The sequence below is a fragment of the Poecilia reticulata genome, chromosome 3 (assembly GCF_904066995.2).
Source record: "Poecilia reticulata chromosome 3, P_reticulata-male-v2, whole genome shotgun sequence".
In the NCBI taxonomy this organism is placed as follows: Eukaryota; Metazoa; Chordata; class Actinopteri; order Cyprinodontiformes; family Poeciliidae; genus Poecilia; species Poecilia reticulata.
The window spans coordinates 5,069,736-5,094,087 of NC_088832.1; the positions used below are offsets into that span (position 1 = coordinate 5,069,736).

A 24,352-nucleotide genomic window follows, 5' to 3' on the forward strand; every position below is an offset into this window, starting at 1 on the left:
TATCTGTTTAGTCATTGACAAACGTGTACTTTAAAGGAACTGATATTGTACGTATTATATATATTTGATTTAAATAAGAGGGTTTTTTTTAAAATAGGCTTTTGTCATTTGAATAAATGTGAAAATGTCTATGTAATGTAAAAATAATAATTAATGAATGATTGTTTAAAAGGATTACATGAATAAAATAATTCAGCAAGATTTCAAGCTCCATTTTTACTAGCCTGTGTTTGCTAGGTGACTGGCTGTATACATTATCATTAATAAGTCTAGAAAACCACCCAATTTTCATTTCCCGTTTTCGCCTTGGACAAAGGATCTGGCCTATTCAACCTGGTGGGCAGGTCCTTCAAAGAATGCAACCCCTGAATTTAAACACACTGTGTGTCTTGTGCATGCGGCCATATTAGATGTTAAACTTATTACTCAAGAATCTTCCTCTTTTCCAAATCAGAATTCCAACTTCTGGGTTGGTTCAGTTCGTTTGTTAAAACTTGAAACTTCAAAATTCTTACCTCAGTACAAACAGGTTTTAAACTTGAATAAGCTTGCCGACAATAAGCATCATTGTTTGGAACTTAAACTGAGACCTTTCTCTCCTTAAGCGCAACATGTTTGCTAAAGGTTGACCTACTTGTGTTCTATATTTCTAGATGAATAAATTATGCTAATTTAAACTTAGTCTTCTCTTCTGTTTCTTCCCTCCCTTTTTGCTTTTCTCAGCCCGCTCGCAAGTCTAATAGATTTCCGTGGCAAATTTGAGCTCTTATTTTGCTAAAGACAATCCCTATTTCCTGTTACTGCTACTCTTGTCTCCTTTGACTGTCAGGTGTAAACCAGAGAACCATAACTGTGTGCGAGCAGAAAAAGGGGGCTGAGTGTTAAATAGGCCAGAGGGCAATGAGTCACTTACCTTTCTGAGGCGACTAAATTATGCAGCAGAAAATCTGAACTTCCCTTGGTAATTGAACTGTGATGGCTCCTTATTGCATTAGGTTGTGCTATCACACCTCCTAATCTATTTAACTGGATTTATATAGATTCTTTGTAAAAGGGCATCTTCTCCTATACATCTCCAGCACAGGTTGGAGGTCAAGTGGGGATACAGTTAATGGGAATTGCCAACTGGTGTTCAAATACTCCTTTGGGGCTGTCCTAAGAGACACGTCAGCTTCTCTGTGGGACAATTAATACGAATATTAATATGCAGAGGAAATAAAGAGGTTTATTTCGCTGTCTCTTGTGTCAGTGGTTGCAGCAGACTGAAGCCGGATCTGCTTGTCATTGCTTCTGTAAGATATAAGCTCAGAAAAGTGCAGAAGGGGAAACCACTAAAGAAGAACAAATTATGCTAACGGTAATTTGTCTTCTATTTCATTGTGCAACAGATGCATTTAACCGTGGCAAAAGAGACTTTGCAACCAACTCCACCTGAGATAATTCCTCTCATTGCTTACAGGAACTTTAGCAGCTACTGTTTCTGTAACTGCTGTGCACCTGTATCGGTCTGTATGATTATTTTTATGCAAAATTTGTGTCGTTAAAGGGAGTTTAAACCACTTTCAGTTGTTTTTCCATTTCTTTTTTTTAGCTAGAAATGACTAAGAGTTAAAAACATATATATAAATAAATAATTTCACTGACTTTCTGAATATATGAGCAGTTGTTTGCCTGTTCTGATCACTTTGGAAATAAACAGCGACACCACAATGTCGTTCCAAGCTCCAAGGTTTCCTCAAAGGAAATGCAACGTGCATTATGTGCAGATGACTTCTCAAAGGAGGCAGCAGCATGTGCCAAGGTCTTGTAAACTTTGTAATGAAACTAGTTAGACATGTTGGATGTTTCAATAATAAAGGAAACATCCTTTACTATTGGATAAATAGTAAAGGATATTGTGGATAAATAACCACAATACAATTTTTATGTGGATAAAAAATTGGGTCCACAATCCAATACCTATTGAATTGTAGATATTGGAAATTTGATGGACTCCAAGTTTGTCAAAGAGAAAGCAAATATTACCATATTTGCAATATTCTGTCATATATTCTGCATAATTGCATAATTCTGTCATATATTGAAATGACAGAATTTAGATGACTAAATTCTGTCATTTCAAATTACAAACATGGCTGAACACAGCATAAAGGGAACAGAGTGAGAGGAGAGAAAGAGGGAAGTGCACCTGGCTCTCCTCTGTCTGCTGTTCCAACAGTCGACATGAGTGGTTTATTGTCTGCAAGGAAATGTGCGGCTCTGCCTGTGTGTGTGTGTATGGGTGTGTGCGTGTGTGTGTGTGTGTGGGAGAGGTTTGTTTGTCTGCAGGATAGTGTATGGCGGTTGAATCGCAAAGAGTAATAAAGATCCAACTGCCATGTTACTATCACACATTCACAAACACACATGGAGACAAACGCTAGAAATAAATGGCGGTTTGCTGATTTCCTGATGGCCTACTACCCCTTGAGCTTTTGCACATCACAACTACAAACTTCAGAGCATTTAAAGAAGCTGTGTGGCAGACTAACACAAAGAAGCTCATAATTGTAAAGTGGAAGAAAATGATGTTTTCTAATATTTGTACAAAAGGGGAAAAAAAGTGTAAAACTTTCCTCTAATCCAGGCGTGTCAAACTAATTTTTGTTTTGGGCCAAATCAAGGTCATGAATGCTCTTAAAGGGCTAGGATGTATTGATAAAACTTGTTCACAAACTGATAAAATATCAATACATTTTTAAAATTTAATGTCGTTTCAGTCACTCCAAGATTTCATGATTCTTTTTGTGATTTTTTGCAGTAAAAATCAAAGTGTTTATGATACTAATTTGGAAATATTTGCTATATTTGCGCTTATCCATGCAACTTTTTATAACTCGCTGTATAGATCATGGACTATAATCTGACATCAATTAAGGCTGGGGCAGCTGTTTAGTACAAGTAAGAAAGTTTAACAATTTTTGAGAAAAATCTGCAATAAACTCCCAATTATGTATTATTGCAAAACGTGTAGGGATTTCTTGATTTTGCATAAATTTCCACGGTAATTCTCAATTAAAGCTATGGTGGGCCAAATCTGGCCCACGGGCCTTGAGTGCTCTAATGCACTCAAGTGCAAGCTCTTGTGCTCTAATCTGATGCTGGAAGCTGGATTGGGCATCAACCGTATAGGGATCAACCGTATAGGGTAATGCCCAGCGGGATGATGCATCATTGTGAACTTTATATCATGTCATAATGTTGTCTCCTCATCAAAAACATACCTGGAGTGTTGTCTTGATACTTTGATGCATGTTTGAGAAATCCTGTAATCTCCAGTGGCAACCATTCAGCTCCTTAAGACTAGCCCGTAGCAATTAGCAAACACCTGGTGGGACTTTGCATCTGCTCAGCTCATTATTATGTAAGATGCTTCTCAATGAAACACTGGTAAAAAAACAACTTGTGATGGGGTTAATAAGGAGCCATGTTGTGATGACTTCATGAAGGGAGAGTTTCAGAAAGAGCAGGGGTTTTTAAAGAGGCAAAGGCCCAATTTCAAAGTCAAATTTCTTTTAAGTCATATTTGATAGATGATGCATTTTTATAACAACTGAAGGTAGCACAGTTATATTATTGTGCTATAAAATGGCACTAAATGCCTGGAAAATACATAACACTGCCCCTTTAATGATGGCACTTAACAAAATCTAGTATCTGTTACTGGCTTCACAATTTATGACTGTATGCCATGTTTATGATGTTTTTATGTTTTCATGATGTAATGCACTTTGAACTTCCTTATTGCTGAAATGTGTTATACAAACAAACTTTTTTGACTGATTGACTTAACCAAAAAAGTATATTGCAAATAAATCTTATCAATTGTGATGGTCTATTGGTTGATTTTCCTGAAGGACATTACTGACATACAGTTGCACTGAATACATTTGGATGCAACATTTTTCAAAGAAAAAAAAAAAAAGAAAAAAAAGCAGTTTGTCATTGTAACATGACAAGGTTTCCCCCAGAAAACTTGCTAAGCCCGGTGGTTGGGGCGCTCGGCAGTCATCGATCCATTTTTTGAGTTAGAACATGTTTAAAGTTGACAGGAAATTTGAAAATATCAGTTGATAATTATGTGTTATTGGAAGATTGGAAGATTAATATCTGAACACCAACTATAAAGTCTTAAAAAATGCTAACATAAAAAAAAAAACAACTTTAATAAATATGCAATGCTAAGCCTGGTGGGGGCACAACTAAAGCCTGGTGGCCCACCAGGTTTATGATATTCTGGGGGAAACCCTGCATGACAAAGTTGAACGGAGTAAGAATCACCCTCACTTAGAATGACGAAAATGAGAGCAGATAAGTACAAGTTAAATGAGACTTAAGCAATCAGTCTCACACCTACACATGTTTCTTATCTAATCATCTAGCTTGATAAAAGACCTGAAAACGCTGTGAGTGTCTGAACTCTTACTGGATGAACTATTAGGGGTTTCAGCATTAACAGGGAACGGCCCACAGTAGAGAATGTTTGCTCATGCTTGTCAGCAGCAAGTAATATCCTGTCCCATTAGATTATTGACCCCTATGTTGGTCTGTCTTGTCGAAATCTCCATATGTGGTCAAAATAATCCTAGGATGTCTGAACTCTGATCACAGTACTGAAACTCAGCCAACTTTTAACCCTTTAACTTTCACACCAGGAAAATACAATGGAAAAACAGAATGTGAGCGTTCAGCTGCTTGTTAAAGCGCTTTAATATCAAAAATACAGTATAATCTCCCAACTGTACTTAGTGAGGTAAATAAAAAAACACCAGTTACTGTTACAAATGCCATGATTCATGCATCTGGGTTTTGGTTTATGGTTTTTGTTTTGGATTATTTGTGGATCATAGTTTTTGCATTATTAGTTCTTTCTGTTAGGTCTGTTTTCTTTTGATATTTGTTTAAACTGTCACTATTTCAGTTTAGAGTGAGACAGACAATCTGTGATAATCTAGCTTCTCCCAGTGCTAACTAGAAACAACCAATCAGAACCAGAAGGAGGGTCTTAGTGCTCCTTCCCATATGCATGTTGCTATGTCTAGTTATGTCTAGTTAGTATGACCACCACGAATGCACACAGACGATTTTACTGTAGCACATTTAGCAGCTTGTTCACAAGGATGATTGACAAAGCTAAGCCCCACCTCCTGGCTCTGATTGGTTATTTTTGATTGCGAGCAGTGCATTTATTCGGACGGCTATAAAATCACATGGAGGAGGTGGAGGAGAGTAATCTTTTTGCAGATTGTGTATCTCATACTCTCATGCTCATCAGTTTTTATCATATGTCTAGTTTCAGAGTTCATTCTTTAGCCATGACATTTTTTTTCTTTTGGATTATTCCTGCCATGTTCTTGTAGCAGTGTTTTGGTGTCTTATTCATGATTAGTTTCATTTGTGCTGTTTATATGTGCTGCTTATTTCTTTATTTACTAAATGTTGCTATGGTTACATTTTTCTGGTGTTATACTTCTTGCGTGTTTGTATTTATTGTGTTAGATTACTGTCAGGCCTGTTTCTCTCTGATTCCAGTTACATTTTTCCAGTAGTAAAGCCTATTTACTATTGAACCCACCTGTGATTCTCCATCTTAGTTATCTGTTTAAGCAGCTTTCCTTTGTTCTCTGTTCTGTTTTGCTGAGTTCAGGTCTGTTCCCAGCTAACGTCAATCCGGTTAAAGTTTGTGCTATTTTTTTTAATGAGAAAATAAAACAATCTAATACCACACTTCAGTTGTTGGTTTTCTGTGAGTTGGGTATTTAAGACCCACCATGACAACAAACTGCTATATCCTTAAATCTATGAAAAACATGCAGAGTAAAAAAGGTTATTAATACACTGGCCAGGCACTGTAAAATGGTAAATGGCTTGTACCTGTATAGCGCTTTTTTTAAGTCCATAGGAACCCGAAGCGCTTTACACTACATTTAGCCATTCACCCATTCAGTAGCCACAGCTGCCCTGGGACACGTGCAATAATGACACATAAGGGGGGAAAAAAAAGAAACAGCGATGAGAAGTTTCACTACGAGCTAAATACACCAAGAGGCCACTTTATAATTTTAACCACCAGGGAAGCACCTGTTTTTGAAAGGATTGTAGAATCAAAGTAGGGGAAAGCCCTTAAGAGGAAGTACAGTACTCATGTCCTCTAACCTGGAACAGGTATATTCATGTGGAGCTACAGTTTACCCAGGTTAGATCAGTTAATGCAATTTCAGATCTACAAACAGCACCCAGGTTGGAAAGAAAGTAACAAGTGGTATTTAAAGATTGCCTCTTAGACTTTAATTAAAACTACTCAGAACTTACATAGTTTACACTGGCTAAATGTAATTCTCATTTAAAAAAAAAGATAGAACCTGTTAAGCTCTACAGTGTACGAATTTTAAGAATTGTAGTCAAATGTTTCTCTAATTAAAGAACATGATGAAATAAGCTATAAGCAAGTATCACAGAGTACATGCTCACTTCTGAGTATACCGTCCCTATATGTAATATTAATTTTTGACCATTGAGATTAAATTTAGTTCAAAATTTGACCAAACATGGATCCTCTGTTTAACACTACAGTAGTTGTTTCATGGCAGTAAAGTGAATATTTTAGTGTAGTCATCTACAAAGTATTGATCATATAGAAAATATTTTATCAGAGTTGTAAACACGTGAGAGAGGAGGGTGGCCTGACTGTTTTAGAACAGTTTGGTTAGGATGAATGGACAAAATCCCAGCAAATTCTTTATTAGAACATGTTAGAGCACCCAAAAACATTTGGCAAAAGCAGAATTTTCCAAATATTGTTGAAAGTATGTAAAATTCAGAAATTCTCTCACAAATTCTCCCTTTTGTTGTTTTGGTATTTAAAAAATAAAATTAACTTTAGCAGTCCTGATTGACTTAGGGCACGTTTGGTCTGATTTGATATCAGTAGCAGTAATCCTACTGCTTGTGCGTCTTTTTTTACTCTGTATAAAAATATCTGGTTTCAGTTGTACATCAAAAAAGGAAATACCAGATGAGGAACAGCCGTGAGAACGAACACAACTGAGGAGTGACCAAACAGTCAAACATCAAGTGAAAAAAATGGAAATAAAACAGAGAGTATAGATTTAAACACCAAACATAAAGCTACAACGCAAGAATAAAGAAACTGCTGCTTCTGATCTTCTAAAAGTAATGAAATGAATAACTAAAAGACACCAAGTCTTGGTATTTTCACGTTTCCCCAAAATAAAACTGCTTTAGACATGTACAGGAAATCGTTTAGGTTTTGTTTTCATTTCAGGTAAAGATCATGACAAATGAGACTTTAAAACAGTCTTATTTAATTGCCCAACAGTTTTTAACAAGTCTCCCACTGGAGACTGAATGAAAGCAAAAGGAGTATACTTTCTGAGTATCTTCAAAACGTATTCCTATCACTGGAACATCTTCACATTTTATCACGTTACAACCACAAAGTCATATTTTTCATTTGGATTTTCAGTATTTATCAAGCATGAACAAAAATTATCCTTGATATTGAGATCGTGAATTTGTATCTAGCCTTGAATTACATCTGTGCGTCTTCTTTTCTCTATTCTCCAAAGCTGCCCTGTATTTTCCCCATCCATCTAAGGAGAAGTGTCCCCTCAGCACCATGTTGCAACCATCTCATCATGAGGAAAGCCAGAGGCTATTGGACATCATTCAACAACTGTTGGGTGAAATTATGCAACTTCTACAACCTTAGAGGGCCAGTTGGTTGCCATGGATTCTATTATAATACTTTCTTAATTTTCCAAATTTATTATGACATATTTAAGAATGTATAATATATATGCAAAATCTTTGATTGTAATGTTTGCAGATGTTTTTCTGCCTCCTTTAAGCAGGTGGAACTACACATATTAAAGGTCTGACTTTATTTAACGTGGGAAAAAGTAAAATGAACGATCTTGAAAGTACAGAGGGGAAATTTCAGCAATATCCAGCTCTTGTTTCACTACGAAAACACATTGTCTGGGGCTCGCAAAGTCTTTTCACCCTTTAGCAGTCAAGCGAAGGCTCAAACATGACCTTATTGTGTGAATTTGTTCCCCCTGACAGCACAGCACTTTGCATTGTAATGTTTCTGGTCATTCCCGTGTCATGACAGTTTCAATTCCCAGCGGGCCACACTAACTGTAACATGCGCAGAGGCTTTAAAAGACAAAATTTAGTCAGTTTTTAGTAGTATTCAATAAATTGTTATATGTCAACTGGATTCAAATGGGAAGTTTCTTAGCTGTACTTTTGGTCATCGACTCCTTTCAAAATCCATCCTCGTTTATAATCTCGTCAAGAGAGTCCATGTAAATTTTTCCCTCCAACCTTCCTTCACTTTTATCAGGACCACATCATGAACACCGTCCCACATCATGATGCTCCCGCCTCCAAACTTCATTTGCTGTGCCATGTTTGGGTTGATGTGCAGTGACATAAGGTTTTGGTCTCATTTAACTGCCCAACAGTTTTTAACAAGATTTTTCTTCAGTGGTGAAGTGTTATGCAGTAAGGAGGAACAGAGTCAGTGGATAAGTGCTTCTTGTTTTCTTGAGAAAAAAGCAGTTTCTGCTAATTCCAGAACTTTCTTCTGCCCTGTTTACACTGAGCCGGTTTTCGGCTAAACCGTAACATTTTTGTTGCGATCAGTTTGTTTGTTTACCAGTGACTGGGTTCTCTGATGTTGGCACTTTTTGAAACCAGGTCTCAGAGTGAAACCTTGTGGGAACACCCGCCGCGGCAGTGTGACGTACTCTGCAGGTGTGAAAGCGCACATACGCAGAACAAACAGCTGTAGGGTTTGTTCTACGCTTGCATGGGTAGATAACAAAAACAATGGCCGACAGCACTTTGTTGAACTCAACCTGTTCAGTTTAGCAGAAATTTTACAATAAATATATGTGTTACCTGAGTAATTGGTTCATTGGAGACTAGTTAGTTTTCTAAATGTGATGGAAGCAAACATGCACGTTTAGACAACATTCTAAAATCATCACAGTGCCAGCTAGTGCCCTGGCATGACAACTGCAGCTGTGCTGTCTTAGCGAGGAACTTTTCCCCAGTCAACGTCCGAAAATACTGTCAGTTTCGAGTCAGTGGTCTCCTCTTTTTTTTATTGGAGGCGCAACAAATAACTTATTGGTATGTTAGAACCTCTTGGTATGAAGGGTGGTTTAGCCTTTGAGTTGCAGCCCAGTCTATTAGGAAAGTCCAGCAGAACAGTGGTATTGGTTTGGAGTATCGACTTGTTCTTATGAGTACAAGTGCTTGATGCTAACAACCATTAACAGTATGTTCACTTTATTAAACATCCTTTGCTTCCACCCATTGTCAGAGGCTTCTCCATACGCCTTGGGTGACACCCCAATAATAAACCTTTTTATGGCCCATTAATTGGGACCAAACAAACAGATGTTAACTAGCACTGTTGAGGGCAGGACTGCTTTCTATATACTGAGCAATTTCAACAGTTTTTCAGTTGTTCTTTTTAGCACCTACTTCTTTTACCTTCCACCTTCTTACACATGATTTATGGACTAAATTCCGATTTATTTGTTTGGCTTACTTGAGTTGTTACCAACGCGAAGTATAAATTTCATATAAATAATCATGTCTACTGAGAAAAACTTTGATGCCTTCACTTATTTCCGCTGCTACAAACGCTGCTCATCAGCCATCGTTTCTTTGTCTGGAATGTAGACACAGAAATAGGCTATGACACACACGTACACACCCAGACAGACAGACAGACACACACACCCAGACAGACAGACAGACACACACACACACGCACGCACACACACACACACACGCACACACACACATACACTCAGGTCTACCTCTATGCATTATTAAAACCCTGTTAAAACGACATCACGCACAGGCAATAAAAGCACACATGGGTCCTCTTCTGCTGGGCTTTGTCACCATGGTGACCAGTGCTTGTTCTGCATGAAAGCAGCTGGTGGGCTCCGACTGTGATGCTGAAGCAGAAGACTGTGCCAGGATAAGAATGAGGACCAAAACAAAGAGGGAAACCCCCAACCCAACCCAACCCCCATTCAGATGTCTATTCATTAAGCTACCTGCATCTGATCCTGGTTAAACCCAGCAGGGAAGAAGAAACAATGGCTCACATACACTGTGTATTGATCTTTATATTGATTGTTTCTTTTTCCCTATCTAGTGTCTTTATTTTTTGTACAGAAAAGAGAGGCTTAGACCCTGCAGACATGTTTGTGTCTGTTTCCAGACGTCTCGTGTAGAATGTAGGGAACATGCTGAGGCATGGTTGGAACAAGCAGAGTCGTGTGTCTGTCTCATTTAACGAGATTACAGACTTTCTACAGCAAAAACAAGGGGTCTGTCATTCCACACTGGCTGACTCACTCCCTCGCTCACTTACTTTCTTCTCTTCCATCCCTGAGTTGTGGATTTGGGCGAAGTGTAGGGTGGGAATGCGGGGAGGTGAACACGCTCAGGCTTGTGGTCAAACAGGATGCTGTGGGAAAACTACAACTACTGGTTCTGGTCCAGTGGCTTAACTCGTTAAAGCCTGGTACAAGAAACAATTGTTTTAACTGGTTCATTTCAGCAAAAAAAAAAAAAAAAAAAAAAAGAAAGAAAGAATCAATCAATGATTTTGCCATTATGTACATAGAACTTACTTCTTGATTGAAATAGTTATTGGGAAATAGAAGCAGCATTACTACTTCTTAACTGGTCTTAACCCACTTCAAAATAAGAGCATGAATATAAATGTCTGACTCCTCGTGTAAGGATGTAGTTAGTTGATGACCAAAACTTCATCACAAATGTCAAACTTTATTCAACTGAAAGTTTACAAATTGGCCAAGTAAATCAGTGCTTCAGAATTTATCTAGAAAAATAATATTTAGGCGAAGCTAAGAGCACTAAATGTCTTCAAAGTTGGCACAATCGCTAAAGAGCCACGCAAAAATATTAGCTACACTATTAGTAGATTAGTGGAAGAATGCCCATCACTGCAGTTCAGTCTGTACATGTGGACATAATCTGAAACTTTTAGCAGTTGTAACTGCACAAGGAGCTTCTACAAAATGTCGAGTCACTGGAGCCGAAAAAACGTAAGCCACAATATTCAATCTTATTTATAGAAAATGTTTGAAAGTCATGTACTGTTTTCCACTTCGCAATTAAAGACAGCTTCATGTTGAGTCGCTTAAAAAAACTTTTGCAATGGTGGCAAAACATTTTGTTGTGTTCATGATGCAGTGACACTATGGCTTACATCTACTTCCAACATTATTCATTCCGTAATTTCTCCACCATAGATGTGACACAGTCTGGTCAGAAATAACATTATCATTTATTAAAGAATCCAAAGAAAGTAAGAAAATCACAGTAAAAGTACAGTTTTCCAGCTATAGAGAAACATTGTGCACAAAGTAAGAAGAGATAAAATATTTTATAATGAAAGAAATCTAACTTCCAATAGTGTTACAGCTGTTTTTATTTACATGCCGCTTAATTTTACATTTAACCTTCCTTACTATGCAACACACAGTTGTCCAATCAAGAAGGAAACGCCACCTATTGTGCAAAACTGGTGTAAGTTGTCCCAGAACTCCCTCTAGAGGACGCGCAAGTCAAAAGACAGAGGCTGGAGGAAAAGGAGAAGATCAAACTAATTAAGAAAGTACTACTTCATTAATATACCCGCCCTGCCTCCAACTGATGCACTTTTGCTACTGCTGGATCAACTTTACTGCGTAAGGAAAAAGGGGTTTGGGCGTGTCGGCCCTCGTGCATCACTGGTGGTTGATTCGGAACCGCGGTTTTATGCGGCGTCGTTCCCTAGCTGTCCTCGGACTGGAGCATCTTCTCAATCTCCTGGTCCCACTGGTCGTCCTTGTTGTCTGACTCGGTCACCACCTCGTACTCCTGGAGTTCTTGCTGCAGCTCTTTTTCCCAGTCTGCTGTCTCATCTGGATGGGAAGCAATGATCAGAACAGTTTGGGATTTACAGTGAAACACATAAAAATCGACAGCAAAGGAGCGCTGAGGAGGCTGACCGTCTGGAGACGGGACGCTGTCCTTCTTGTCCAGCACCAGCTGCTCCATCTCTTTCCTCAGGTCCTCGTGGTTGATCGCCGTCGAGTCGAAAGCGTCGCTCACGAACTCAGAGACTCCGGGACTTGTTGAAATCTCATCCTCCTCCTCGTGGGGTGCCTGAGGTTTGCGTATGCAGGCAGGTTAAAGTTAAATGACTGGTATTCCTCTTTTTTAAACATGACATTAAAAAAAAAAAAAAAAAACATTATTCAGGGTCATGTTGTTTTTACCTTCTGTATGTCGCTGATGGAAACTGGTGGAGTTTTTGGTCTAACATCTGCAAAGAACCAATATTATGTTAATGTTTTCAGTTCATGAACTTTAAAGTCATCTGCCTATGTGGGTTAGGGAGCAGGGCTGCTGTAGACTGTTGTTAATAGGCAAGTTTAGCAATATTTTAAAACTCTTCTTTTAACGCCACTAGGATTCAAAACCATTTTAACAAGAGACAGATTTGTTTCTCACAAAACTTATCTACATTAATATTCAAAAGGTTCTCAGTCCAGTGGTTTCCAATATTTTAAGTATAATTAAAATATAAACTAGAGCTGATCAATATCAAAAATAAATCTAATTTTGATGATTATGACAACACTGGTCAACAGTCAAAGAATTGTCTGTGATTTTTCAACTGTTTTAGGGTCATTTTGATTTGTTGAATCCAAACATCACATTGGTTTTGCTAAATCAGGTCAACTCTCTGAACTATGGAGCAACATGAGCATCAAAATGCAGGACTTGTTCTCACATCTGGATCAGTTTCCTGAGAATCTGATCAATGAGTGAAGAGCAGGAGGAGAGATTCCATCAGGACAGGGAAGAGACAAACGGAGGACTTTACACAATGAAGACATAATGTTCAAATCACATGTACTTACCCTTATCAGTGTTAATTATTCTATTTACAGAAATCTTCAAGTTTGTAACAGTATACTCTGTTAGAAAACAGTGTTTTTCTCCTAAAAACTTTTATGAGTAAATGCCACAAAAATGTCATCAATTTAGTAAGAAGATCAAATTTCTCTAAACCAAATTAAAATAAAAACCTGATCTGATTGAGAAACATTTCTGTCATTTTTGGATTCAGCTTTGCAAAATAGTCCTAATTAAGCTGGAAGAACATAGACAACTTCCAAAGAATAGTTTATGTAACACAGTGTTATGATATGATCTTAGCCCACATTTTATAAAGAATTTCAATGTATGGCACCTGAAACATAATATTTAACCAAATATTCCATATAAGTAGCTTCATGCGATTGCAAAACTGCACACATGAATTCTGTGATGACTACAAATAAATACATTGTGCTTTATTATTATTATTTGAAATATAAAAACTAAAGTTTAAGATGAATTCATGCCAGATGTTTCAGCAGTAATCAGGTTGGTGATACGCAACTTGGAAAACCCACAAACTAGAGAAATCTATAGAAAGACAAATTTGGGAACATTTTTCCAGATTTTCCACACTCATCCACACCTGGAAAATACTTTGTTTTAAGAATTTTCCAGACCGCCTTGTGCCTGTGGCTGGTTCGGCAAATGTTTCGGCAAATTTTTAATACTCACAAAAAATATAGAAAGGAAACTAAAGCAGAACCTTTTAAGACGATGTCGTCAGGTGAAACACTGTCCCCGCCCTCCCCGCCATCCTTCTGCTGCTGCTGCTGCTGCTGCTGGTGGGCAGCCAGCGCTGTGAGCTGAGCCGACTGCTTGATCAGAGACACCCTGTAGAAGTAATTCCTCCAAAACACGTCCTCCTTCACCCTGTAAGAACCCAAACCCATGACAGTATTTGCACATGTTCACATATTGTGACAATCAAGGAGCAAATCATTAGTAGTTCCAAGACAATCGGGGCATGACACAAAGAAGTGGGTCTGCTGGGGATAAGGTGTTTAAAATGTAAAGATATTCTGGTCTTTTCAGCCGCCTCTCCGCCAATTTGTATCTTTGTAGTTTTGGTTGGAGACATCAACAACACTATGTTTAAATGAATAATGTCAGGGAAGTGATTGTTTTGACTGGATCGGTAGTCATAACCCATCAGATGATTGTCACTACCAGTCAAATCAAATGTAATGTATCGCAACACTTCAAAGTAAAACTAAACTATTTAAAAAGATAAACTACTTTAATATCAAAGTATTTTCAGGTGTATCTTGATTCCAGATGTGCCTCTTCATCTCCTTCTTACATCAGAGAAACAAACGGGCTTCCCTACCAACCAATGGCAATGTACACAATAGACAAAAGATCATAATTACATCACAGAACTTTAACTATTTTGACCTGATTGACCAGTTTGTGACTTCTGTTCTTTCCATAGCAGGTTATAGGTAAAGGTCCAAAATCAGCAGCCGAAAGAAGAGGAGGCAGAGTAGCCTGCACATGATTGGTCCTTGTAGTTTTGAGTTTCCGTACAGGAAGCTGAAGGAGCCCTTACTGTTTTGGAACTAGGTCGAAGCGCATGCGGTTGAGAAGCTGGTCTTCCTCCAGCATGACGGCCGCCAGAGGGTACATGTGCTCCATGTCGAAGTGGAACTGGACACCAGCCGGAGGGTCCCGCAGGAAGTTCCGCTTGTCCTGGAACCAGACGACTCGGAGGTCAAAGGTCACTGCGTAATGGACTGATAGACTCACCATGTCGCGCGGCATTAAGTATCAAGCATGCTGACACGTTTGTTTGCAAGTGGTGTACAATGCTACATCGCTATCAAACTTGTCAACTTGTTTAATATTTTATGACTGCAAATTTAGTGTTTATCACCTGATGTAAGTTTAGAATAGTTACAATTATATGGCACACTCTGCATTTCAAAGTCCAAGTTTTTTTTTTTTGTTTCCTACTCCTGTAGGATTAAAATTCACAGCTATAATAACATTGGTACACTGCAAGCTAAATACAAATAACACTAATTTTTTGCACACAGAGTAGAATTTGCTTACAGCAGACAGAGCCAGGATCTGCTGCTGGATGGTCTCCTCCTCATTGTAGCCCACCCAGGGAGGCACTGCTGCTTCTACACAAACATTAGCCAACAGAGACAGTCAGTCAGTCACAGAATTATCAGTATAATACCAAGTGACACCGGCCATTCAGATACGGCAACATCTCTTCTATTTGATTATATCATGTATTTCTATATTATGTAGATTAAAAACTAAACATTTTACCAACAGATTAATTCCGGGGCAAAATTTTTAAAAATGACTGATGAGATATCTGAGAATAATTGTTGATGTTTCTACACAGCGCAGCAGGTAGGGGCACACCGCACTCTTCAGATTTGTATTAGTAGAACATCTTGAAATTCCTGTGTGTTATTTTTTTTCCCATTTTAAAAAACCTTAAACTTTGTGTTGCTCCTTATAATAAAATCAAATACATTGCAGAAGATGGAATAGATTTCCAGTGCACTGCATGTGTCTGCAGGGCTTCGTCGTAGGTTTGCTGCCATAAACACAGAGGTCTTTCTTTCACCTGACTTTTTGGCCTTCTTCTCTTGGACAAACTTCTCTTGCTCCTTATGGAAATCTCCCAGAATAGTCTGCAAAAAAACACACACAAAGAAGTTTACAATACAATCAGCAGAAGACCAATCAACTGTCTTAAAAGAACAAATGGTAAGTCAAACATCGCCCTTGAAATAAAACAAATTCAACCATCTGTGAAGAAACGTTTCCTAAAAGTCCCTTAAGCCAGAAGAGCAAAGTGCCTTATCTATGATGCCATCGATCTTCCCTTCTTCCACTGTCTTCTTGATGGTCTGAGCGGTCCCCACCACAGACTCTGACAACTTCTTGGTGGCACTGGAGGCGAAACTGAAGATGAACTCTTCAATTGGTGGAAGCAGAACAGAGAACAGAAGGGTTACACAAAGGTGTGGGAGACTGACACGGTTTTTCCAAAACACTCAGAAGTTTACACCCACTCTTTATGGGTAACACAGATTGTTAATCTTAAGTTTTAATGTTTTGTTTCTGTGTTGCTGTGGTCTTTTGGCTGTATGACCATTCCACTTGTGGTTTTTACCCAGAGGCTCCTATACCTCCCTGTCGCTATCCTTCCCTTTCTCCTGCACTGTTCCTTTAAATAAGTTTGATTGGGATAATTATTTTTAATGCTTTGGCACTCCATGGCTTTTAACTCTCCTTCATTCCATCCCCTGAATACTGTTCCAGTTTGTTTGCCTGTTTCAGCTCATCTATGACTGGTAGAAAAAGGCCCCCAAACTCAAAAGATAAACAAGTGATAATCAATAACATATTTCCTTTTTTTTTCTAAATAACAGTTTTACAAATTGAAGATAATATTTTAGCTCCAAAAAGCTGGCATATATACAATCAACTGAAAGGTGAGGTTATAGCTTTAAATCTTTGTTTGCTCATGCAGCCGTCTTCAAACTGGTTTACCTGTTCCAAGTAATACTGGTGATCCACGAGTTTCCAGTTTATGGTTAGTTGTTCATAAGCAGCTTAAACAAATTCCTTTGATCCTACAGGTCTTTCTATCAGATCATGGCAGAATGATTTTGAAGAATTGTTTACCTAGTACTGGTTAATGGATCACCCTGGACTTGGCAGTTCTTCTTAAGAATAAATCCAAAGGACTTTTACAGTTTTTATAAAACTACAATTTACCCGAGATATGTTTTGATTTGAGAAAATCCTCAAGAGATTAAAATGTGAGGGACTAAAACGGTTGAAACTGCACGTTAATCGTTCCACCTTGGGAAAATAGATCAAACAAATCATTTAGTGGTCATCTTTAATGACCATTAGGAGTGGATCAAACCTCTGACCGCAACTAGCTATGATCATTCATAATAAAATAGTAACATCTGCCTCTCACCGCCGAGTCCTTTGCTGTGATCTGGGGTTTCTTCTTTCGTCTCCGATGCCTCATCATCCTGCTCAGCTGCTTGCCGTTTGTTTACCTCGTTTTGGGCTTCAACCACCTTCTCTTCCTGTTCCACACTGAGGCTTTCCGTCTCCTCTGACGTCTTCTCCAGACCCAGCCACGTCCCGAACCCTTTGAACATACTGGTCCGAGGGAGAAAACGAACTAATAAAAAGAAAATGACAGACGGAAACTGGCTGCGAACTCGCACCGTGTAAAAATGTTTTTAATGCAGAGGAACTAGAAGCTTCTTCGTCTCTACGTTCTTTTTGCGGTGCTCGCTCGATGCTGCCACTCAGTGGCCACAAGGATGTAATACCTTTATTGACTCCCTTTTAATGATTTTCATTATCATTATTTTTTGATATTGAATAATAATGAAATTATCATAATATCAATGATAATAATTTTGTGTGAACTTTACAACAAGCATAAAGCACAGTTAAAAGAAATCAAAAGGTTAATTTACCTTTGTAAAAAAAATAAGAATATAAGAAAAAAAATAAGAATATAAGAAAAAAAAACATATATATATATATATATATATATATATATATATATATATATATATATATATATATATATATATATATATATATATATATAACGTGACATTCTGAAGAAACAGCCAGAAGGGGGCGGTAATTAACAGAAAACGTCCGCACAGCGCAAGCAAGTTGAACCGACTGCTTGATGACAGGAAGAATACGGGTTAGTTTCGTTCTCGTTTCATTTGTTTAAGTTGAAGTTTGTGTAAATTGAGCCAAAAGACAGCGTAGAGAAGTTTGTATAATCCTCGTTGGGTCTGCTAAAATCAAGTGAAGGTGTGGACACGGGAATTTACCAGGTGTACTTGCAAGAAAACAAGGTTGCACCAGACGTCCGGTAAATACCTTGGCATTTTAAAAACAGAACACTCAAACGGAGCTTTCACGCACTACTACAAAATACAAAAAATGAAAAAATTATTAGTTTTAACGTGGTTTTCCGATCGGCCTCAAAGATTCGATGTTTAACAGCGTGTGCTTTATCGAGTCACTCAATATTGATTTGATTTGGAAAGACAAACGTGGCCCAGTAATAAACATGTAACGTACATATTCTTGAAGTTGATGTATTCTCCTTTTCCGAGGCAGGCTGTTTGAAAGTGCGGCTAAAAATGAAGATTCTGATGGTGTTTGATTTTGACCACACTGTGGTGGACGAGAACTGTGACATCTGGGTCATCAAGTATGTATTAAAAGTTTTATTATATGGTACAAAGAAACTGGGTATTTTATAAGCATTGTAAGTGTCAGTTTATTAACTGGTGATCTTTATTTTTCCTTCTTTAAGGTGTCTTCCGAAGCAGACTCTCCCAGACTCTGTGGAGAGCACATACAGGAGGGGTCAGTGGACTGAGTACATGGGCAGAGTGATGGCCTACATAGGTTAGAACCTATTACATTGTTTTTCTTGTGTTTCAGTTTGCCCTCCATTGTGCTCAGTGAGTCGTCCACAGACGTGGTTCAACAAACTCTGAGTCTATCCATGAACTCTACTTTAACTTGAAAGTTAACTCACGGCTAGCAAAAGTTTCTGGTTCCATAACAGTTTAGATATACAACCAATCAGAGCCAGGAGGCGGATGTTGGCACTGTCAATCTCGCCCATGTTTGTGCCGCTCCCTTCTGCTAAAGCTACAGCTTTTCCCCGTCAGCAGAGCCTGTGGTGAATGCTGAGGCTAGTTAGCATGGCCATGGTGGCAGATAAATTGTCTTCCTGTAATGGTAAGTTGTTTTTCCGCCATTGGCACATTTCGGGGCACGTTCACAAGGATGATTAACAGCAATAAGACCCTCCTTCTGGCTGTGATTGGTTGTTTTTGGTTGGAAGCCGTGCATTTCTTCAGACAGCAGCTCATTTGGGACGTGGAGGAGATTGATATTTTCACAGATTACCTGTCTCAACAAACTGTCATGACACAGTGACAGTTTTAACAAACAAAGAAAATGTTTTATAAAAGTTACATACTGCAGTTAAGGGCCAAAGAATATGTAGAGTGTTAGCAATATCCTAGTTAATGGAATTCAGACTTGACCTTAGCTCTCTTTCTATAACTCAGATTACATAAAAATTTACAGAGTTTTTATCGAATTTGCACCCCAGTTTTCCATTCTGATCATTTCTGTCTTTGGTTCTAACAGGAGACCAGGGGGTCGCCCCCGACAGGGTCCGCAGCGTCATGGAGACCATTCCCTTCACACCCGGCATGCCGGAGCTGTTCACATTCATATCAGAGAATAAAAGCACGGTGGACTGCATCATCGTCTCCGACGCCAACACCATGTTCATCGAATGGGTCCTCCAGGGGGCGGGACTCTGGGAAGCTGTGAACCAGGTGTATTCCAACCCGGCCAGCATCAATGAGTCCGGCTACATGGAGCTGCGGCACCACCACTTGCACGAGTGCGCCAAGTGCCCCGTCAACATGTGCAAGAAGAAAGTCCTGGAGACGTACCTTTCCGAGAAGGCAGACGGCGGCGAGGTGTACGGGCGAGTGTTTTACGTGGGGGACGGCGGGAACGACCTCTGCCCCGCGTTCTGTCTGAGTGCGGGTGACGCTGTGATGCCCAGGAAGGGCTACACCCTGGATAAGATGCTGACCCGACTAAGAGATCAGGAAGGCAACGGCTCCGTTTCAGCTAAAGTCATTCCATGGAGCAGCGCCACTGACATTCTGCAGGAACTGAAAGACAGTCTCCAGTCTCAGTGATCCACATCCTCACCACATCGTACCCCAGACCCAATCAAAAGATTCAGTATTTTATTACTGGTCTTGTATTTTTAATTAGAAGTGATGAATTTGTTGGGATAAAGTAATTTTATTATACTAACAACTAAGCCTGTTGCAGTAAACAATCAATTGATCAGTTAAAAATAGCTTGATCATTTCCATCCTGATGATTAATATTTTTTGAAGGGCAATTTTGTTTACAGAGATTTAATAATCCATTTTAGTGATGATTTTGTTTGTGTTTTGGCTTTTATTTGCTGTTTATTTATTGTTTTTGGTTGTCAGATTTTATTTTGGATATTTAAGATGTCTTCCAGTTCCAGTGTGAAGTATTTTGTGCAAAATGAATGTTTATTAGTCTTTGAGAGGGCAAACTTGCATTATTATAGGATTACCTATATATTAGTTGAAAATGGTCAGGGTTGTCCATATTGCATTTGGAGCATTCAAATGAACATTCATCTGAGTTTATTGCTGAGTTGTGTGCAGCCATGATCTTCAGACTGATGTAATGAATTTCATAACACTACGTTCAGCCATAACTGACCCATTTGGAGCAATTGTTGTGATAATAAGAGCCTGGCCCATGTGTACACACATCATCCACACATACAGAATATTATTTTTATTATTTTGTCTGACCTGTCTCCAGACAAAATATAATGACCATTTTAACACTGGATATAGATTTCTAAGCCAGATAAACAGTTTTATTTTTGTAGGAGCCCCTTGTCACTGGAAATTTAGGAAAGGCCATTTGTGTCTGCCTATTTATGTAGATCCCCAGTCTTCAAACTATGAATTTTATAGATGTACATTTCTACTGTTGGCCGTATGTGGGAGTATGAAGATATGTATTCATACTGCAGGATTCACTGATGGGGTGTCAGAGTAGCTTTGACTGTGATTCTGAAAAATTGTAGAGCTCAAAGGAATTTAATTTGATTAACCACGAGTGGAAACATAATTTTAAACATCTGTAATACTTTTTAAGTGTTAAATTTATGTAAGCAACAATTTAAGTTGAATAATTCTGATAAATATAACTTATATTGGATATTAATAAAGATAAAACGTTTCTGTTCAGCAGCATCAAAAATTTGAAAGGGTGGGTTGTTATAGAAGGGTAAACTACTGGTTGTAGTTTTTTATTATATGCGCATTATTGGTACAATCTAAGATTAAAGGTATTTTATTAGCTATTAAAAACTCTTCAACACAGCCTATAGCTCTTCAGTTTATGTTTCCAGATGTTTAAGAGTTTATGAGTAAGGTTGAATTAGTCAAAATTTAAAAAAATAATAAAATAAGATGGAAAACTTTCGACTTTTGGAGTTTTTTCCAGCGAATTTGGACTTTTCAAACTCAGAAATTTTCCAAGTTGTTTTTTTTTATCTATGAAATTTCTGGGATGAGTTTCAAAACTTGGCTGCACAGTGGCAGTTGGTAAGAGCTGTTGCCTTGCAGCAAGAAAGTTCTGGGTTCGATTCCCGGCCCCGGTCTTTCTGCATGGAGTTTTGCATGTTCTCCCTGTGCATGCGTGGTTTTTCTCCGGGTACTCCGGTTTCCTCCCACAGTCCAAAAACATAACTGTCAGGTTAACTGTTTCTCTAAATTCTCCCTAGGTGTGTGTGTGCATGGTTGTTTGTCCTGTCTGTCTCTGTGTTGCCCTGCGACAGACTGGCGACCTGTCCAGGGTGACCCCGCCTCTCGTTAGCTGGAGATAGGCACCAGCAACCCTCCCAACCCCACTAAGGACAAGGGTGTACAGAAAATGGATGGAATTTCAAAACTTCTGATTTTTCTAGCAAATGTATAACTTTTCAAGTTATAATTTCCACATTTGTTTAGAAAAACTACTGATTTTTCTAACAATTTTTCAACTTTTCAAACTCAAAAATGTAAAAGTTTTTTTTGGTTCTAGAAAATTTTTGAGATTAATCTCAAAATGTCTTCTTTTTTTTTGCTAGAAATGCACTCCTCCTCTTTCTTGTTTCTACCTCCAATGACCCTGATACGGCGTAATGACAACAGGTGAAAACAGATTTCACTCCTGGGACAAAAAGTTTGCCTGCTGGTTCCCACCCTGCCTGTGTTCGCTGTGTCTGCCCTCCAGGCCTTTCAAAACGCTACAGCTCATTTACTCCAGAACACACTGTGAAGGTACAAAGTTTAAGTGCAGATACTAAAATTCACTGTAGTGAAAACACTGCTGAAATATTAATAAAAAATGTCATTGTCGGTTTTGACTTACTAACATCACCCGAGGTGTTATTAATAATTTCCCCATATGTATGCAGTTTGTGTTGCAGCATCAGTTATTAAAGAAAAAAAAAGCTGATCTAGCAGGAAAATCCAGTTAAATGATTTATCAGCACAAATAATGTAAGCTGAAGAAGACTTATATTACTGCAAACATCCATTTGATTTGGACTAAGATAAATCAAGAAGCAGTCCTTGATTTTCTCAACTAACATTCACATTAATCCACTACAAAGAGACAAAAAAAACCTCCATGCTGGCATCAGATGGCAAATTAAACCTTATTTTTAATCGCATGCAATATGAAATCCTTGCAATGCCCTATATTTAAATATGTAATGTATTTCTGCTGCAGATGAACTTCTTGCAAGTGTCTATCCATCATTTTATCATATAAAAAATAAGTATTTGATTTCCACACTTACAAAGAATGGAGTCCGGAGCTCTTTACAGAACGACAGTGACAGCGTTTTCGTCACAACTTTGTCAATATTCCGCTAATGTTGCAAAAAAAACAAACAACAAAACAGCATTTCTCAATGTTTTCATTGGATAAGAAACACAATTAAAATCCCACGTGAATAAATCTGTTCAAGCGCTAACATGCTGCGTCATCATCCTACTTCCTGTTTTCTTGTTCATTGTTTGCACAACTAGCTACACATTTCACATGTTGAGCATGTGAAGTGTGTGATTTAAAAAAAATGCTTATAGCCATACCCTAATTTACAGCATATGTCCCTAAAATACCTTTAACAGTAGGTTTAAATGAAAATCAACAGTAAATAAAATAAAAGTATCAAAATAAAATATAAAACAATGCTTTTAAAACTACAGAATCAAAACAATTAAAATGTTTTAAAATTGGTACAATTCTGATAAGCACCAAGTGAATATTAAAGATATGGTCTTTCAAAATCGAGGTGACTCTACAACAAGACGAGAGCTCTCCATTGTTTGGAAGTGGAAACACTGAAAACTTCCAAACCCAGTGGTGTATCAAATACTTATTTCCCCGACTGTACCTGTACACGTGCCACACTTTTTTCTGATTTTTATTAATAACCACTGCAGATTTGCATGCGCTTACAATATTTACAAATAAGTAGGTGGGGTCACTTCAAAACCAGTAACATCAACAGGCATATCGATTCCTGCCTGTGTGGAACATTGCTATACTTCACCCCCCATCTGCTTAGTGAAGGACATGCCGCTAATTTACGGATTTAGTGGCTTTAAAAGCCACCATTTAGGCAAGCAACTTTGGTTCATGTTCTACGGCGCGCAAATTACGAAGCCTTAAGGGAGACACTTGAAGAGAGGGGTGGGGAGGGGGAGGGTCTTTTTTTTTTTTGCTAAATTAAGAATCCGAAACATAAATCCTTTCAAATCCAGCATGGTGCAAGACACTCCTCTCTGTGTAATCAGTTTTTAATAGTCATCAAGGGAGCTACTCTCCTCTCCATCGTCCCCTATGGTGAAATTATATGTGGATGAACCAACGACTGCTCGGGTGATTTCTGCAGCACTTCAGGGACTTGGAAATCTCCCGGCTAGCAAGACGCTCAGGAGACTAAATGGAAGTGCTGCTCTGTTTCTTTTGTGTGAAGGAAGAGAAGGACCACAACCTCGTGAAAAAACGGCTCGGTTCATGTGCCCTAAAAAATTATACAAATTTGCCTCATCCAGTACAGATGGTTGATGGAGACTTTTATTTTTTGTAATCAGGGTAAAATGATCATCAATGTCATTTTCTGACAATGTAAGATGTTAAATGCAATACAAAGTATTCGTCTTTTTTAATCACGCTTTTACAAAGTGTGATTTGTAAAAACTATTCAGTGAAATTCTTTCACTGAATAGTTGACTTTGATGCTTCCAAATAAGATTTTCTTTTTTATAAAACTTGGTCAAAAATATCTTGCACTTTGAAACAAAGTGACCCAAATCCTGTTCTCATTACTGAAAAGAATTTTTTTTAATCAAACCAAAAAGAAACTGAAAACTAGATGCCTGACTTTTAATATAGCAAATGCACAAAATCTCTTTTTAAAGTTTTGGATCTACAACAAATAACATCAACAATAGAATACTTTATTTCCTTGATTTTGTCTTATTTTTTCTTGGTCCTCAAGTACTTTAGACTTGACAGTTTCGACCCACGTGACAAAAAGTTTTGACACCCCTGATTTGGCTGAAAATACAGCAAGACATAGATGAATTTAATTCTGTACGAAGCGTTTAATTTAAGG

General features: G+C 38.2%; 2 protein-coding genes across 3 annotated transcripts; one reads left to right on the forward strand and one right to left on the reverse strand.

Annotated features, from left to right (window-relative positions):
- Window positions 1-11,391: 11,391 nt before the first annotated feature.
- Window positions 11,392-17,328, reverse strand: syap1 (synapse associated protein 1). The gene is made up of 9 exons (XM_008404884.3): window positions 17,015-17,328; window positions 15,879-15,997; window positions 15,644-15,710; window positions 15,109-15,182; window positions 14,606-14,745; window positions 13,760-13,926; window positions 12,387-12,433; window positions 12,117-12,273; window positions 11,392-12,029 (listed from the first exon to the last, which is right to left on the reverse strand). The coding sequence occupies exons 1-9, from the start codon at window positions 17,202-17,204 to the stop codon at window positions 11,899-11,901; spliced, it is 1,092 nt and encodes a 363-aa protein (XP_008403106.1). The 5' UTR covers window positions 17,205-17,328; the 3' UTR covers window positions 11,392-11,898.
- A 387-nt stretch (window positions 17,329-17,715) lies between these two features.
- phospho2 (phosphatase, orphan 2) lies at window positions 17,716-21,161 on the forward strand. 2 transcript variants are annotated; one of them, XM_008404882.3, is made up of 4 exons: window positions 17,716-17,947; window positions 18,199-18,292; window positions 18,398-18,492; window positions 19,249-21,161. In XM_008404882.3, the coding sequence occupies exons 2-4, from the start codon at window positions 18,222-18,224 to the stop codon at window positions 19,815-19,817; spliced, it is 735 nt and encodes a 244-aa protein (XP_008403104.1). In that variant the 5' UTR covers window positions 17,716-17,947; window positions 18,199-18,221; the 3' UTR covers window positions 19,818-21,161. The 2 variants fall into 2 exon arrangements, with proteins under 2 accessions (XP_008403104.1, XP_008403105.1); XM_008404883.2 differs by having other exon boundaries at window positions 17,738-17,773.
- Window positions 21,162-24,352: the final 3,191 nt, after the last annotated feature.